The sequence below is a fragment of the Halyomorpha halys genome, unplaced genomic scaffold (genome assembly GCF_000696795.3).
Source record: "Halyomorpha halys isolate HHAL.00 unplaced genomic scaffold, Hhal_1.1 Scaffold7.1, whole genome shotgun sequence".
In the NCBI taxonomy this organism is placed as follows: Eukaryota; Metazoa; Arthropoda; class Insecta; order Hemiptera; family Pentatomidae; genus Halyomorpha; species Halyomorpha halys.
Window position 1 is genome coordinate 1 of NW_027110368.1, and position 18,397 is coordinate 18,397.

Consider the following 18,397-nt stretch of genomic DNA (forward strand, 5'->3'; position numbering starts at 1 on the left):
GCCGTTCCAAAACGTAACAAAAACTCAAAAAAGGCAGTTATTTCATACCTCTTAGTTTTTGAATCATTTGAAACTAGGGTTAGTACTGCTGACAGAAAGAAACCTGCCTGCCAAGCCTTTTCTGTGCCGCGCGTTGTGCAGACGTGTTCCAAAATTCAACTTAAGAAACTCGAAATTCGAATTATTTACGGTTAGTTATTTATATCTTCATTCTTATTTATTAAAGCGCTAGGTTGGCAGGCAGGTTTCGTTTGTGTCAGTAGCAATCTAGTTTCATATGAGTTATTTAGCTTTGAAGACATCATTATCTAGCTTAGAAGACACCATTATCTAGCTTTGAAGACACTGTTATCTAGCTTTGAAGTATGGATTGTATTGAGACGGCTCAAGAATTTTTTTTTTAGAACTAATCTAAAGCACTTTTCTAGTTTTAGAGTGTAAACAATTAAATAACCAACGAATGCCTTCTATATACGATCCAAAATCATTCGTAAAACCCCCAGTGCTCTTTATAATATCAAAAACAAAAATTTATTCATGAAAAAGAATTATAGTAAATTTAAGTTTACATAAAATAGATACCATCTCTTATTAACTTCTTAGTTGTACTAGCCAATTACTTTTTATTCTTTTTGATTAATTACTGATAATCCTCCAAGATATAAGAAAAAAATATGGCAGCGTTACCCCCTATCATAAAACTCCGACTACGCTCCTGTGGCAAAATGTTTTTCTTATGACGTTCACCACTGGTGCGGTTGTTTGTATTAGCAAATTTTCATACCAAACCAAATAATTGTTCATTTCTACCTAAATAGTTGATTTTAAAATTGTTTTTACTTTTTAAGTTTAAATTGAAATTATCATCGATTCGCACCATGGTGACTTTTGATTGTTAATTGAAGTAATTTTTTGTGATTTGTACTTTTTACATGATAAAAAACTCGTGTTTTTTTTTTTGTGTTATGTACAGCACTAATAATGCTAATAATAACTATAATAATTATGACTTAGTTGTCTTATAGGGAATGTGTCCATAGATGTTGACGCTACTTAAAAAGACAACTAGTTCATCGTCTGAATCCCTGTGAGAAACACCTACCTTGAACTAAACCACATGTTTTAACAAACATTTGGTAAACGATTTTTATCATACGGCTTGGAATAAATAATAAGAAAATCACAACAAAAAGTTTAAAAGACTATAGGGGTGATAAAAAAAGGTTTTTGTTATATCATACCTTCAATACATTAATCATTGGCACTTCATCAGTAACTATTAGTTCCAATTTGAAATTTTTAGGTTAAAAAAGAATCGACTAAATTGAGATATAGAGTGACAGGAGAATCTAGGAAGGCTGTTGCCAATTAGGGAGACAGCAGCGCTACGCGGTGGAAGCTCGAACTTAGGAATGCCAATAAAAAAGATGGCGCTCCTAATACTGTTACCTTATTCTCACCCTTTATGGTTCTCTTTACGGATTTCTGTAAAGTGTCCTTTTATCCAGGACAAAGGGTGTGTACTATCGCATGTAAACACCTTGTTTTTCCCCAAAGGTTCCTTTAACTTAAGTCGTTAGCAAGCTACATGGGCTCCTTCCCATGTTATATTATACTAACAGGAGGTTATGTAAACTGGTCTACTAATGGACGATGTATGACCCTTCTTGTCTACCAGTGGTCAAATCCTCTATAGGTCTATGTATATTGCCGAACGATAAAAAAGTTGAAAATTGAATGTTTTATCTATAAATAATTGAAAAAAATAATTATTAGAGCCTGTCTTTAATTATATTTTGAAACTTGGTGATAATAAAAAACATCCAAATATGATAGCTCGTACCAATAAAATAAATTTCATTTTGACATGGATTGAACAATAGGGAAGAATAACTGTGTTTATTGTGTAGTGACTCTATTATAAGTCTTCAGAGAAAGTGTGATTGACACACGACCAATGAACAATCGATTTTATAGCCGTGAAACAGGACTGTATCGATTTGCTATTAGTAATTGAAAGTAGCTAAGTATGGTCAGGTGGATATCGCGTGGGTAATCTCGTCACAAATACATAAATATATGGAGTATATCATAATAATACAATACCATGTAAACATTCTTATTATGCTACATTCTTGCACGCGACCATTTGAAATGACTATTAACCGGTAACGTTTCTAGTCAAAGTATGAAAGGCCTTGCGACAGCACTGCTACAGCTCGTAAATTTATTGTGAAGGATTTAATATTTCTCAGGTTTTATTGCTTCGTGATCAATAGTTAGTTGAGAATAAATGGTATGAGGAATCAGCGCAATAGAAACGAATAAATTATCAGACCCCGCGGCGTACCGTAGTGGTGGCAGAGGGGGAGAGGAGGCAAGGCAAAATTTCAGTATAAATAATAATATCTTGTAAAATTTTGAACCATTTCATTTCGTGACCTTTTTATTTGTGAAAATAGTTCTTTAGAATTACAGTAAATTTAAGTCTTTTAAATTGAAATACCTAAAAAAAGGGGTGGTCAAATTTCCTCTGACTCGGGCAGCTGACCACGCAACGCCACTGCTCGGACCCTCTTGAAAAATAATTTAGAAATTACACTAATTTATAGGGGTAATAAAGTTATTGAATAGAAATTAATTATAATTATAATATGCAAAATATTAGAGTTTCGACTTCATATTTTTTATATGCGAGCTAATCAAAAGTTTCTATCCAAAAATTTCGAGACCTCTCGGCCTCAATAAATTTTATGTATCTTCAAGAAACACTCACACAATGTCAAAGCAAAAATATTGAGTCAAATATTGATGTTTTTTTTTTTTTTAATATTTTAACACAGAAAATTTGCAAAATCTTTCAGAAATGTTTGTTTTTGGGATTAAAAAGCTTTAGAATATCGAATTTCTTTTTATCATTCATCTCTGCCATTCTTGCAGTACATAGTTCATTATTAGATCTACATTTGGCTTGTTATAGGAAATATGTTGTCTCTATAACAAATAGCTTCTTAGTCCAGTTTAGGGCTAATTTCGATTGTATATCGATCATTCGTACAATAATATCACATTCTATTCCAACACATTTATAGCATTGTAATGAAAACAGCGGAAGCATAGAAAAAAATGAACCGATTCCGAATCGTTTTGTTAGAATATCTCTCCGGGTTCTTCCTAACTTGTTCCCCTGTCAACAATAAGGAAAGAAACGACTTCATTAAGAAAGACATACGTTCCTGGAAATAAAAGCCGAATGTAAAGCTCTCTTGCGCTTCCATGTAAATAAACACCGTTTTCTATATCCTTCTTTTTTGGTCTCGTATCCCCGAAAAAAATGCTTATAAATTAATCAAAGATTCCTTCAAAAGGTTACGCTTAGATAAGGCAAACAAATACAGAGTTCTTAAAAGGTTCAGAACATTTTCCAATCTTAATGATTACAATAAAAATGTCTTCCTTTTTCTTCTCCAATAGGAGTTTTTGACCCTGAAAACCTGTTTTTTATGTTTAATTGACTCGAGTATTTCAATAGGTTAGTCCATAGCATTATTTGTCTTATAAATAGATTCGTTTAGTATTTCTTTAAAATATATATAACCACCCCGAAAAAAGAAACAACTGGTCTGACCGAGTCGATTTTTCCCAAATTTAAAAAAAACATTTCTGTCAGTGTATTACTTTAGTTTTGAGGAATACTAATGGAGAGATTTGAAGTATTGAGGAGGTTACTACATTATATTTACTATACTATACAGAATATTTGTGAATTAAAACAAAAAACCTTTTCCAAATTTATTTTTTGATATCTCTCATAAAAAAAAAAAATTTAAATTATTAGGATTAAGGACCACATTACACCATTTGGACCAACATGTGTGTATAAATAAATAATATACGCATATAGAAGAATAATCGTTTTAGAAGTAAATGGATAAGAAAAAATTAAAATAATAATTATAAGAAGTCACAAGTAGTTGTTATGGTCATAGTCAACTCCCAGGAAGTTTAATTTTAGATATTTTATATGTGAATGATTCTCATTTCTATTTTTCTTGTTGTTCTATTTTATCCGATTCTGGTCAACTGAGACATGTCCTGAAAAATGTAATTAGAATTTATCGCACTTCATGGAACTTATCTACTGGAAAGGCCGCTAGCAGTACATAGTGGTGAAGACGACACAATCGGCGAAGCAAAAAATCGCTCAACTCTTTAGCCTAGTCGTGATTGGCAGAGATCGCCATTTAAGCCTTCGTTAAAGCAAAAGGATGGTGTCATGGAGTGTTCATTGTGACGCTGTGAGATCTGTTTCGCGATTGCGAGCTAATAGGCAACTTTTCGCGGGTTGTCTTCGACGTCCTCCCCCCCTCCTCACCTAGATAATATTCAACTACCTCGCTCCAAATCAGTTATTTATATTTATGGCCCTTTTGTATTGCCGCGATCGATACAAGGGAAAAAGAAATGCACGTGTGAACAGTCTAAGAAAGGAGATGAAGATGGGGACATATAATTCTAATATTCTGTACAATCTCCTCGTAACATTTACATTAATTTATAGAAACAGACAACGGTTGTTTTTACCATGAGTCACTATGCCAGCGAAAATAAATTTCTCACTAAAAGAAAACGCGAGCGCAATGACCGTGTAAGCCTTGAATTACCTAAAACCTTTAAAATTACTTAAAACTGCAATTACCGAATTTTATAAACCCACATTCGTCATATAATAAAACTAATAGTTATTGTCTTATAGTTAACCCCTCATTTACGAGTATGTTCAATACAGACATTCGCCGTTAACATTAGTTATTAGAAAATAAATTTTGAAAGTATACTTCTTTGACTTACTTAAAGTATCTAAAATTACCTTATTAAAACTGATGGTTATTATTTTACACATAACCTCCCTTTACTTGAGTACAGGACATTGCATCAGCAGTTTATCCAGTTATTCCAGCTGCAACATTAATTTATATAAAGGTACTATTACTTTTTAAATACCCAATGATGGCATCATGCTAGAATTTTTCTAATACAGATCTTCAGCCATTATTTTTGCTGAAATTCTGGTTTAGTGTCGAGTTGATTTTCCAACTAAATGACTTCAACATAAGTTTACATATTTTTATGTACTATAACATAATATATTACATATTTTTATTAAATATTTTCTAACTTGTTCGCAGGTGTGTTGACGACAGTTGAACCACTCGACAGGGAGACCAAATCGAACTACGATCTCGTGGCAGAGGCTAGAGACGGTGGAGTGCCACCTAGGACGACAAGAGTACCCCTCAAGATATACGTCACGGACGTCAACGACAACGCTCCGGAGATCCTGGACCCTCGGGAGGACGTAGTATCCATCCGGGAAGAACAGCCGCCCGGTACGGAAGTCGTCAAGATCAGAGCCGTCGACAAGGACAATGGGCCCAATGCTACCCTCACCTATTCCATACTCAAAGGTAAGTCCAAGAGGGTATCGATGCGTGGTAGTTCCTGCTATCTTGTACTATTATCTACTATCTAAGTATTCCGGGGAGTCTGTCTTGTTATTTGCTAATTTTTGTTGAATTTCTCCTTTCTTTCTTGTATATACGAAGCGGTCCCGCCATTAAATCCAGAGTAATCAATATATTGTTAATTAAAAAAAGACCACCTGTTGTCCTTGACTAATGAACAACTAATTGGAAACAGATAGAATAATTGCCAGTCAGAGATGGATGTAAAGTTATACCAATTTGGTGTTACTAATTTTATAATTTTTGGTTTAAATTGGTCTGGAAAAAATTTAATATCTCTTCATTGCATCTAACATAGCAGCCTGTAAAATTGTTTTGTATCATTAATTTATATTGGGATTATAAACTATTAGGCTCAGAAATAAAATTGATTTTGAAATTGAAACAAATTTTAAAAAACTTTTTGAGTACTTTCGAACTAAGCATTTCAAGATCTTACCAAACTCTTAAACATGAACTCCTCTTACAGGACGAGACGCAGACGGTTGGCGAGTGTTCTCGATCGATCCGGTGACGGGAATCCTGCGAACGCGAATACCCCTGGAAGCCGGCGAACGTGAAGTATATCGTGTGAGGATTGCTGCAACGGACACCGGGAACCCGCCGAGGCAGGCAGTGAGGACGCTTTCTGTGGAAGTCTTAGCTTTGTACGATCACAGGCCTACATTTTCCAGTTCCAGCCTCACTTTTAAGGTAAGACCTTTATAAAAATTTATGAAACTACAATAGCAATATAATATTAGTTATTATAATTAGCATTATATGTACAACATTAAGAAATCCGTCCTTATCATTAAAGTATTTTCTTCTTTTATACAACATAATACAGAAAATATGCTACTTGTACATTTTCTAAAATCCCCTTGTTCGCTATCTATAATCTCTACATTTATTCTGTTTGCATACAAATGAAGGGAGCATTTAGTTAATTAGTTAAACAATTAAAGTAATAATAATCATGTGAACAGCCACTACCCATGAAGGGTGAGGTGTTGAGTACTTTGTAAGATAGTACTGTTTGTAGAACAACGGTCCTACAAGGAAGTGATTTCAACTGTCAAATTATCTCCCCACTTTATATTATTACAGTAAGATTTGAATCTAAATTTTTCCTCTTTTACTGAAGTTTATAATGCAACAATAATAGAAAAACTTTATATTTTACGGATGAACTATATTTTGAACCCTTTTCTTCCACGAAATAAACACTCTCAAAAGCAAAAACTCTTGAAGTAAATAATTATTTTCTATCCCTGCTCAAATCTCTTCTTGCTAATGAGGATATTAAATTTGGAAATTGATTATTCTTGCGTTAAACAACAGATACAAAGTAAATATTGAAGGAAATGACAATAAAAATTTATTTTTGACTAATAAAAGAAACAAAAAAAATTTTAAGTTTTGATATCATATATAGAATACACATTGTTAGATCTCTGTCGGCTAGTAAACCTGGAAGACTAACTCAGTTTTGGAAATGAAAAAAATAAAATCTCAATTGTTTAATTCAATTTTATTTTGGTATGATTCCTTTGAGATATAGAAAATTCTCAAAAACTTCAATGATTTTCAGATTTTTAATTCCGTTTTAAAACAGTTTTTATTGGTACTGTTAATTAGGTCGCTTTTGCAGATAATTTTTTTTCTTTATTTTAAGAAAATACTAAATTAAGTATATGTTATGCTATCGGTACGTTGATAATTACCTATATGATATCAGTATAGAAAAAATAGAAGCAGTTTTTTCAAAATATTAACTATATGACCTTTTGACAAGAGAGAGAGAAATACTTTATTTATCTATGCTGCCTAAATACATTACGTTGCTATCTCACACAGCATACTTATCAATCCGTAATCGGACATATATAAATTACACATACATGGTATAATATGATATAAAGAGATATAATAATAAGATATAAGATACCTTCATAGACCCTATTATATATTTGAGAATATGGAGGTGGTTTTAAGTAATTATTAAACACTAAGGTTTAAGAATTTTAATTGAGATTAATCAAATATTATAACTAAGTTTAATTACATCAAAACATTAAACTAAACATTTAAAATACAAATGTATGTGATCACGTGTTTAGTGAATTAGCGAGCTGAGAACAAATAATCCGTCTACAGTTACTTCATTTCATTTTACTATAGCAAAGTAACTGTAGAAAGTCAGTGTTATTTCACTTAAGGTTTTATTAAACTGCAGTTATTCATTTCTCAATTATAGCTTTTCTTTTATTATTAAAGGAATAATTTGAATTCAATTAACGTGAGTAATTCTTAATTAATCTAGGAGTATGCAATTTATATCGCTTTAACTGCATTTTAAAACTAAAAATTAATTATTAATTGCTCTATCAATTTATTAATTCGATCCACGTAACTCCGTTTCGCGAGAAAGTAGATAGAAATATCTAGCTCATACAATCTCTTTAATTCGCTATAGTACGTATTTTCTATGCAAATGTACTGCAGAAATTACTCATCAAGTTAGCATATAACATAATTAAAAGGAGTTCTCTTTTATAATTATTTAATTGCTACTTACAAATGTTAATTATATATATTTGTGTGTAATTATTTATAACAAATAAATTATAGGTAAAAAAATGTAATTTTAAAATAATATAGTTGTACCTTACATTCAATGATCCCTCGTCTCCTAAACTAATTCAGGAACGTGGCCATAGGACGGGTAAACGGTTTTCACTCCCTATCATATTCCAATAATTCGAAAACCTAAAAAACTTGGCAATTTTGAGATTTGAGAACCAAATTACGAAAATTTCATGAAAAATAATTTAACACAATGAATTGCCTAAATTTAGAACAAATACTGATATCTATGAAGTTAGTTTGGAAACCAGAATTTTATAGATATATTCGTGTTTTTTAATAAAAAAGAAAATTAGTGTTGTGAGGTGTCTACTTGCCAAACAGGTGAGTGAAACATTTAATTGAAGTGTTATGAAAATTAAAACATTTTAATATAATTGGGAAACCCTGTCATAATCGTTAGGAAAATTTTGTTGCGACACCCAGAAACTGTGTTAAAGTTCCAAATGGTTCAATATCTACACACAGTGATTAGTTCAAAGTCGCAATGAGTTTTGAAAAATATCATTCGGGATCAAATTCTACCAGCCGAAGTGTAGTCCATTTTATATTAATTTAAGAAAATCAAAAAGGATCTATTACAATTTTAGGACTTTTATCGTGTATATTAATTGCAAATACTTGTTTGGAATTTCCCAATCCTTCTCTTAAAGAATTGTCATCAATTAGAAAGCGTAGATCTGATATCTGTAGGTGCCAACATCACGAATACCTACATTGCTTCATAGATATCTTACGTGAACGACTGGCAAACCTGTTTTCTTCGCCTCAGCTTAGACAGAATTATACATTGTGTATGTCATGTATCATATAATTGAGTTAACTTAAGAACATTATCGAAATTCTGTACCCATAAAAAAAAAAAATGCTGTGTCCTACAGTTTGCTTGGCCTGTACATCAATAGGGATAGGAATTCACAGATTAAATTAATCAAAGCTGTTCACCCTTTTGCTTGATAAGACACTTCATGTTTCTTTATCTCAAAAATAGTTTTTTCTTTTCATAAAAAAATTAGGATTCTTGTACTTTTTCTTTTTCAGCGCCATTGAGTCAACCAGAATCGATTCAAAATAAAAATGTTTCTAGCTCTGAAGATTAATGTTTTATTAAAGGATGTACACAAATATGATGCCACACAAATATTTATTTGTGAAGTTCGTGAGTTGTGTATTCTCGAACTTTAAGCTTTCTTTGGAAACGATGTTGTTAAACCACCATCATCGACAAATATTTAGCGTATCTCAAACTCCTGTCTTGACCTGACGTAACACTTGTGTGCCTAGTTAAACAAAATATTCTTTTTTTTTAGTTTTGTTTTTTTCGGAACTCGGATCAAATCGAAATTTGAAAACTTTTATTAACACCTATTAGACCAAACTGGATAGTTCTGTTCCATATATAAGTCAATAAATATATTTATCTATCTATTCATAATATTTTTTTAATTCAACTGATATAAATATAAAAAATAAACCTGCAAAAATACAACCCTTGAAGGTTACTGGGTTAAATATTTAGTTAATGAAGAATCTTTTCTTGTCTAACGAATAAACTGGGAGATCATGTGGTTATAGATAATGTGGATGAGGTTTAGATACCCGCTTTATAGAGACTGAATGTGCCCTAGGGTATCATCCTCTCCTCTCCCCTCATTAATTGGACGATCAAAAAAGAATCAAGAAATTTTAGAACCTATTTCAAACTGTGAAAGTTGTGATAAATCATTTTATACAGAGAGGTAATAATATATCAATAAATAAATTCTTTATTAAACTAAGATGTATCTCTTTAGAACATTTCAAAATATTTGATGGGCTTTAGAACGTTAGAGTAAAGATTAAAAAAACACAATGATTAATAAATATTAAAAAATGGTAAAGCACAATAAAGTAATTTTTTATGTCTTCAAGCAGGAAAAAGTAAACTTATGATAACTTAAAAATATATGTACTCACTCTCAAATATTTACAGTGTTAATATAGACGTAGTACAAATACACAGATATATAATAATATCTTAATAAGTTAAGAAGTTGGTATTACACTGTAATTATTTGCTTGAATAGAAAAGAAAATTATAAGCTCAAGACATTAATGAAAAGTTCAAATAAAATACAGTTGGAAAAATTTAATAATTCCATGATGTAGTAGGGAAAATTAAAATCATGTAGTTGGAAAATTCGGTCGACATTGTCGAACAATATTACATTTTGGTCTTTCTCTCTCCAGGCCAAATAGTTATAGCAAGGTCACAGGTTAATATTATAGAGTAAGTACTAGTAACAACTAACACCGCCACAACTAAAATTCGGTTTTAGTTGTCAAGAGAACTAACTCCTCGCACCATAGCCATCTCATTTAGTGGGTAAGGATGAATCTGTTCCATTGACTATTAATAATATTTTATTCCAATGCAGTTTTTCACTTTTAATTGTATTGATTTTTTTTTGTTTTGGTTTTCGGTTGTTCTTTTACATACCACTTAACATATTAGTGCTTTCCTCAAACGGTTGTTTTTGTTGCTAAACCTAACTCACTCTCTCTCGCCTCGCTTCAGATTTCCCTTACGTATCATATATCCATCGAACATATTCGTTCCTGCATCAGGACAGATACCAGTTTAATTAATCCACTTTCGCCTATATATAAATATAGCGGGTGACAAGGCGCACTCTAGCCTACTTTCCCCGCATTAAATTACAATTTTAAATGTGGCACTATATAAATGTGAGAGACAGAGGAGCAATAAGCCACCAAGGGAGACGTGTATCGGAAGGATCTAGCTGCTACCCGCACGGAAGCTGTCCTTCAATTAACATCTATCCATCTCATCATAGCCTCGGGGTATCCTCACTATCTAGATCCTGAGGGCCGTGGTATCTCCCGCCCTGGCGTGTGCTCCCTCTGTGGTCGGGCCCTCTTCCACATCTAAGGCATCTGAAATATGGCGATTCTCTTAGTGCAAGGAGCTGGGGAGACAAAAAAAGACCCACATTTTTTATTACTTTAATGAAAACTATGTATAATTACTCGGCCAAATACAAGTAGGAGAAATACAAAATGAAGGCTGTTTCAAAACAATAAAAAAAATTTTTCATTATCTTTAAAACCACCAACACTAGAAAACCTAAGAGAACATAATTTAAAGTAGAGTAAATATTCTAAAATATGAGCCCTAATAGAGCTATTTACGTCAAATAGTTCCCAAGAGATAGCTTTTTAAAAAGCAACTTTCATAAAAAATGTATTGAAAAATCAGTATATAGGGAATTAGTCTTGAGAAATCTCAGGAACCATAAGACGTATATATATATGTCTGCCAGCACTTATAAATATTATATAATATACTTTATTGTATATTAATATGTACAACAGTAGTTTGTAACATTTATCTTCGTAGGAGTAATATTTTTTATGATATTTGACAAAATATATTCCCAAAATGTTAATTTCTATTTGTTCGCATACAATTTTTAATTTGTGAAAAAAAAAAAAATATCTCAGAAACCATGAGAAGTACATATGTCTGCCAGCACTCAACACAGAGGTAATTTTACTTAGTATACAGTAGTTTATGTCACATATCTTTGCAAGGGGACTAGTTTTCATATTCACATGATTTTCACATATGAATATAACATTTGCAGAAGAAATTTTGTCCTAACAACTATAAATCAATTTGTTTGAGCAAATATCATAAAAACTACTGCTCCTAGGTAGATAAATGTCAGGAACTACTTGATAGTACATTAAACTAGCTTTACTTTGAATGCATTACATTCTATACAACAATAGACATATGTACGTCGAATGGTTTTTGAGATATAGATTTCTCAAAATAAATTCACTAACTTCTGATTTTCAGTTGATTTTTTTTTTTTTTTATGAAATTTCACTTTTTAAAAAGCTGTATCTCAGGAACTATTGAACCTAAATAGTTCTATTAGAGCTAATATTTTAGAAAATTTACTCTACCTTAAATGATGTTCTCTTAGGTTTTCTAGTGTTGTTGGTAGTTTTAAAAATATAGAGCTCCGAATGAATTGATTTTTTTAAACGTTTTAAACTGCAGCCATTTTTTATTCCCCCGACCTATACTTGGCAGAATCATCAATATTGACTAGAGATTATACATAATCAATTTTCATTAAAGTAATAAAAAATTTGGCTAAAATAACTGCCTCTTTGTGTGTTTGTACAACTATAAACAGCTATGCTGTTTGTGTGAACAGCCTAGCTCAAAAACGAAAAGCCGTGCGAAACTGAAATTACATATTTGGGGAGGGGGAGGGTATATAGTCTGGGGTGTGACGGCAACTTTATCGATAAAATTAATAGTCACTTTATAGAATCGATCTTTCACATTTTTTTTCGATTTTCTCGAAAAGAACGCTAACGATTTTTATTAAACACGGCATGTCCATCTACAATTAAATAGTATTTAATATCAGCTAGGTCTCATCATTATTGAAATCGTCTTAGAGGGCTTAAATGACGTATTATTAACAAATCTTCTTCTAAAGTACCTTTAATATCATTTATTTAAAAAAATCTGACGGTCATAATTTTTAGCAATAATAAACAATAGATGAATACAAAATATTAAACAATTTTATGAATAACTAAAGGGGAAAAAAAAAAAGAGGTAAAATAGAAATATCTGACTCGAACGGGAAAAGATAAGAGAAAGTGTTTCCTATTTTTGTTCCTTTTTAGTGGTATTAAGAATCTATTGCTGTAATTATTTTTCCTGAAATTTTAGTTAATTATTTTGATTATGAAAATTATTTTAACTTATAGATAAAAAGGGATTTTTTTTTACTTTAGAAAAAATATTTTTTCTCCATATTTTATACTGTTTTCTTATTGATTTTTTAATAGTCTCTTTTGTTTGAGTCAACAATTCTGTGTGAATTGTTTAGCTAAAATTACAATGAAATTCCAGTAATTTTTTTTTTTTATTTATTCATTATTTTTATACATAATCAATTTTCAAAAAGTAATCAGAAGTCGGTGTGAAAAAACTACGTTTTTTGTCCTCTTGTGCTCTGACCTTAAGTGTCATATTGATGTAGGCTTTGATTATACATCGCTTTTTCTCTCTGCTCGTATAAATAAGGAACAGCAAGGATTTGAACTGTAATTTTTTGGCGATTGATCTCTCCCATTTAAGAAACAACAATAACTAGACACTTCCAATTTCCGACTACTACTTCGCTGTTAGGCGGTGAGTTGATTTAAAAAATGCCTTTAATACAAGCATGCACATTGCAGATTCATTACAAAACAGCACAAATCAAAAATGGCATTTATGCATTGGGGCAGTTATTGACGCGGCGTTTCATGGCCCTCCTTTGAAAAGGATCGTAAGAGAATATTTAACTTGAACTTTAGCTCACTCATAATTTTACATTTAATGGCCAATATCGGTTATGCTTACTTTTGTAACGTTTCTCCCACATGAGTTAAACAACGACTATTGTAAACTAGTTTATGTTCATTCTCAGTATTTTTCATGTGAAAATATTATAATAATAAAACCTTTATTTGAGCCTTTAAGTTGAAGGAATGAATAACGGTGTTATATTAGCGTATAAGAAAATCACTGTTGTCAATATTTATTCTGTTACAATGTCGCTATTAAATGAAAATGGCAAAATTTCAATTTTGGTACACTAATGGATTTTTATCATACATTTACAAAAGAAAGAAAAAAAAACATTTAGGAACGAGAAATATTAAAATTACTTTTCTGAAAATTGTTGAAGTTAGTCTGGACTAATTGGATAGGTAAGCGAAAATTGATTTAAATAAAACTTTAATTAGAGACTAATATTATATAAAGTTGTTTGTCGGAATCCTCCTAAATAAAATATCCTAAATTTAAAAAAAAAAAAAAAAAGATATAATTGCACTGAAAATTTTAAAAAGCACCCTTTCTATTTTAAATATAAAGTTTAGAAAATTTCAATTAGTTTAGTACCAGTAATTTATATTATAGTTTATTATATGTATCGAAACTAAATTGAAAGTTTAAATAGACAAATACAAATTTATAAAAATAAATGTTTTAACTGGCTTATTAATATATGATAGTAAAGTCTTAGCGAACCCGAAGGTTCCATGCAGATACCACTAATCTCGCCAATGACGCCCTCCCAAACCCAAATCTACAAAATCAGTTTTAATGTAATCCTCCCATCTACGTTTCGGTCTACTCCTCGGATGTTTGTCCGTTATTAACGTGTTTATTGACATTTTAGGGATCCGTACATTTCCAAACCCCACAACCTTACACGCCACAAACCTGTAATAAATACTGTAATAAAACCTGAATCAAAATACATTTTAATAATGTATTTATAGTTAACCGTTGTATGGCTGTGAAATCTGCGGAGCGGCATCCTTTACGAATAGGAAACAATTACAATATTTTTAAAATAAACTCGTAAGAATTGCAGTGAATGCTCTTTGGTTTGTAAGAAACAGCCAATTGCATCGGGAATTACAAATAGAGACAATAGAGGATTACATTAAAAAAAGGTTCATGACGTTCTACTCCTAGTTACCAACAGTTAAAGAGCAATGACTTACAAGTTGGGAAACCCAACCACAACCCGAAGACTGAAGCCCGGCTGCTGCTTAAACCATCCGTCCATCTATTCTTTTTCGGACCGAGAATTTACGTAATAAAATGGTTTATTACTAACATATATTTATCTTTTTTATTTTTAACTTCTCTAATATACACCCGATAAAGAAATAATTTACATATTTAAAAGCGACATATAGAGACAACAGTATATAATAATATGATATTCCCATCTAACTTTTTCAAGCTAACGTATGCAAAGTTTAAACGATGAGACAAATCTTATCGGTAAATATCATTCTCTCCATTTCGACTTATAAATAATGATTTAAAGAATAATATACGATTCGAATGTAAAATATAAGACGTTTTTGATTAGTGTCGGAAACATGGTAAAAACACCCACAACTTCGATGCGTGTTTTATCAGAACTCCTTATCATCGACTGCCACAGCTTCTCAAATGGATCCATTTTGGAATCTTAATTTTCATATATATACATAAATTACCAATTTTATACAGATTGGGGAAAACTGCTAAAAGGAATCACTTTTAATAAAGACTCGGCAGATACGGTTTAGTTTACTTAGCTTGCCAGCTAATACTAAAAAATGTAACGGAATCCCTAGCGGTATCAATCGGATTTCGAATTGTATTTACAGAGTTATAGAGAAGTTAAGTGTAGAGTATTGAATTTATAGAGTTATAAAGAGGTTAAGTGTAGAGTATTGTATGTATAGAGTTATAGAAAAATGAAGTGTAGAGTATTGTATTTTTACTCATAAAATTTTAAATCCATGTATGTGTATTGAAAAAAATTAACTTATTTTAGTGAATTTGAAATTTTCATTTTATTTTAAAATATGTTTTATAAATTATAATATTTATTTCGAGGAAAACGCTGGTAAATGAACTCGATACTAACAACATAACATCCATAGTATAATCTTTATGGAAGGTTTTTTTTTTTTTTTTCTGTAGTCAATGGAACAAATTAGAATAATTCCTATAATTTTTCTTAATAGAAAACCTTAAAAAAATTCTGAAAAAAAAAATTATTTATTTTTTTATTAAATGCATATTACTCCATCGTTCCCATATGTTGTGCGTATATATCAGGTTTATCTAAGATATTAATACAACGGACCCCGACCTGTGACTCTAATAAAACTATGTACAGTTTTTACTAAGTAAACTATAAGCGGTAAATTATAAAATTTATAGCCTTAATACTACCCGGTTTATTATGCTCGGTGCAAATATCGATCATAAATGGGTCGTTGAGGGCACGAAGTGAATGTGTCTTTAGGGAATGCAGTTGTGCAACGAGTGCAAGGTGCATGGGAACTGCATTACGTCACTGTTTTAGCTCTGCGTCTCTTCGATATTCTTCATATCAGTGGGTTTAGCCTGAAAATTATATATTTTCCTTTGAGTCTCTAGGTCATAACTTTATCTATCTTAGCATGTTTATGTAAAGTGTAAATCGTTATGTAAACATGACCGTTTCATGTTCTTCCTGAATGGTTTAAATCATCAGAAAATACAATTGGGTGTAGGTTGTATTTGTATTCCAAGGTGTATTGAGAAGCGAAGTTCCTTGCCCTTTTTGATATTATCCATTAATTCCTTGTTCATTACATACGATAACCTAATACTTCGAAAACGGCTTTTTCTGACTTTACAACTAAAAAGTTTAAGTTGTTTTAAGTCTTATATAATAAATAATAATTCACTTTAAGAGATCGTCTTCATAACGTGGTGATTTACTTCGTTTAATTTTTCAGATTGATGTTTTGCCTTTAAAAAGCTTTTTACTTCTTATATTAACCATGTAAGGCGCAACAGGCCGATCTAGTATTAACTAAGTAAATAAAAAATAAAAAAGCTTAAATTTTCTTTGTTGGTGCCGAAAATTATACCGTTATTATTCTAGTAATTGATCTTCAAATGCAATTCAACTTGTCATATTGACAAAACATTATTTCTTGAATTACAGATTCTAATTTTATTAATTAATTCAATTAAATTTAAACAAAATAAAATTTAATTAAAATAAACAAAAAAAAATTAAGAGATTAACTGTCCAATGTAAGAGTACAGGCGGCATTGCTACAACTCTTGAAATAAACTTAATTAAAATTTTAAACAACCTTTTACCGTGAGATTTTTATGATGCCGACCTTTCACGAGTGGGTTTCGGTTCGTTTGGTCACAGATAATTCCTAATATAAATGGACGGGGTTTTCCTATCAAACTTAACCTCCTACATATAAAAGTTCAAATACGTGAAATTTTCACTCTATTTAAAAAGTTAAAATGTCATACATTTTGTTATATAAGATTATTTTCTAAGATATAGTGGATGTAAACTTTAGTTAATACCTTAAGAGTAATTCCGCAGTTCACTCAGAGAGAAAACATTGTCACAAGATTTTTCCTAAAAAATGTTTTCAGTTTAAAAGAGTTTTCAGAACATTCACATCTAAAATGTATAAATGAAATTATTCTAGGAATAAATTTAATTTCACTTAAGACATCGAGTAACAAAATTGGTTTCGTGCTGAATTGTGGTAGGTTAACCGTTAATCCGATTTTGATCAAATTTTCAGGAATTTTTATTGTTACTGTAAAATCGTCACGGTATATATTTAATCATACTACTGCCCCTTACCCACGAGGAAAAATCTTTTCTGAAAATATTTATATTTTAAGAACACTGCTCATCTCCTAGATTTTATTACCATAAGATATAAGCCGTGATGAAATTATATGATCTTTGTACTTACTTAAGAGACTAACGGATTAAATATAATTCGGCGAACTATATCCCGTAAAGATGTAATAAGCCTAATTTATTTACTTCAAATAAACTAAAAAAAATAATAATTACAATGATTTAATATCTAAAGAAAAAATTACATTAATCTATTTTAAAAATTATAAACCATTATTATAAACTAGTTGAGTAGGATAAGGTTTTTTAAAACCAAAACAGTAGAAGGGAAATGTATATATATACAAATATATTTAAACTAAATAAATCATTCTTATAAATAAATAAAGCAATTAAAAAAAAATAAAAGCGTTTAATAAAAATAAAATAAAATCATTCCAAAGATAATTATAATGTTCGATATTAAACTATATGAAATTAAGTATAGCCTTCTTACTTCAAATTCTTATTTTATTAACTTTACATTAATTACGTTTCGGGCTATCATGTTATCATCTTCAGGCTTCTATTTGTTTTCACTTATTTTTTCCTTGGTCAATTTTGTGTGATTTCTACTGGAAATTGTATCTCTTATTAAAAACACGATTTGATATTTCCAATAACATTTATGGAAATAGATAACAAAGTAGAGTGTTAAAAGTGTTTCTAAAAAAAAACCTAGGAAAAAATACTGAGTATAAAAGAATATGACCCTGAAGATCCGAAACGTTAAAGCGACTATCTCATTAAGGTAAAATTAATAAAATAAAATATTGAAGCAAGAGGCCATTTATAATTTCCCTGAAAGAAAAAGCAGAAAATTACATTAAATGTCTTCGAATAACAAACTACTTAATAAGTTTTAATTATGTTTTATACATATCCAAAATCTAGCATATAATTAATATTAGAAATATCGAATGTAACTAATTCTTA

At 30.6% G+C, this 18,397-nt stretch overlaps 1 protein-coding gene across 1 annotated transcript in view; it reads left to right on the forward strand.

Moving 5' to 3' along the window:
* Window positions 1-5,189: 5,189 nt before the first annotated feature.
* Window positions 5,190-18,397, forward strand: part of LOC106677203 (dachsous cadherin-related 1) — a gene marked incomplete at its 5' end in the record, with an annotated part of 40,102 nt that continues 26,894 nt past the window's right edge. The window contains 2 exon segments of the mRNA XM_067048506.1: window positions 5,190-5,468; window positions 5,995-6,218. Of these exon segments, the coding sequence (XP_066904607.1) occupies window positions 5,190-5,468; window positions 5,995-6,218 (503 nt within the window).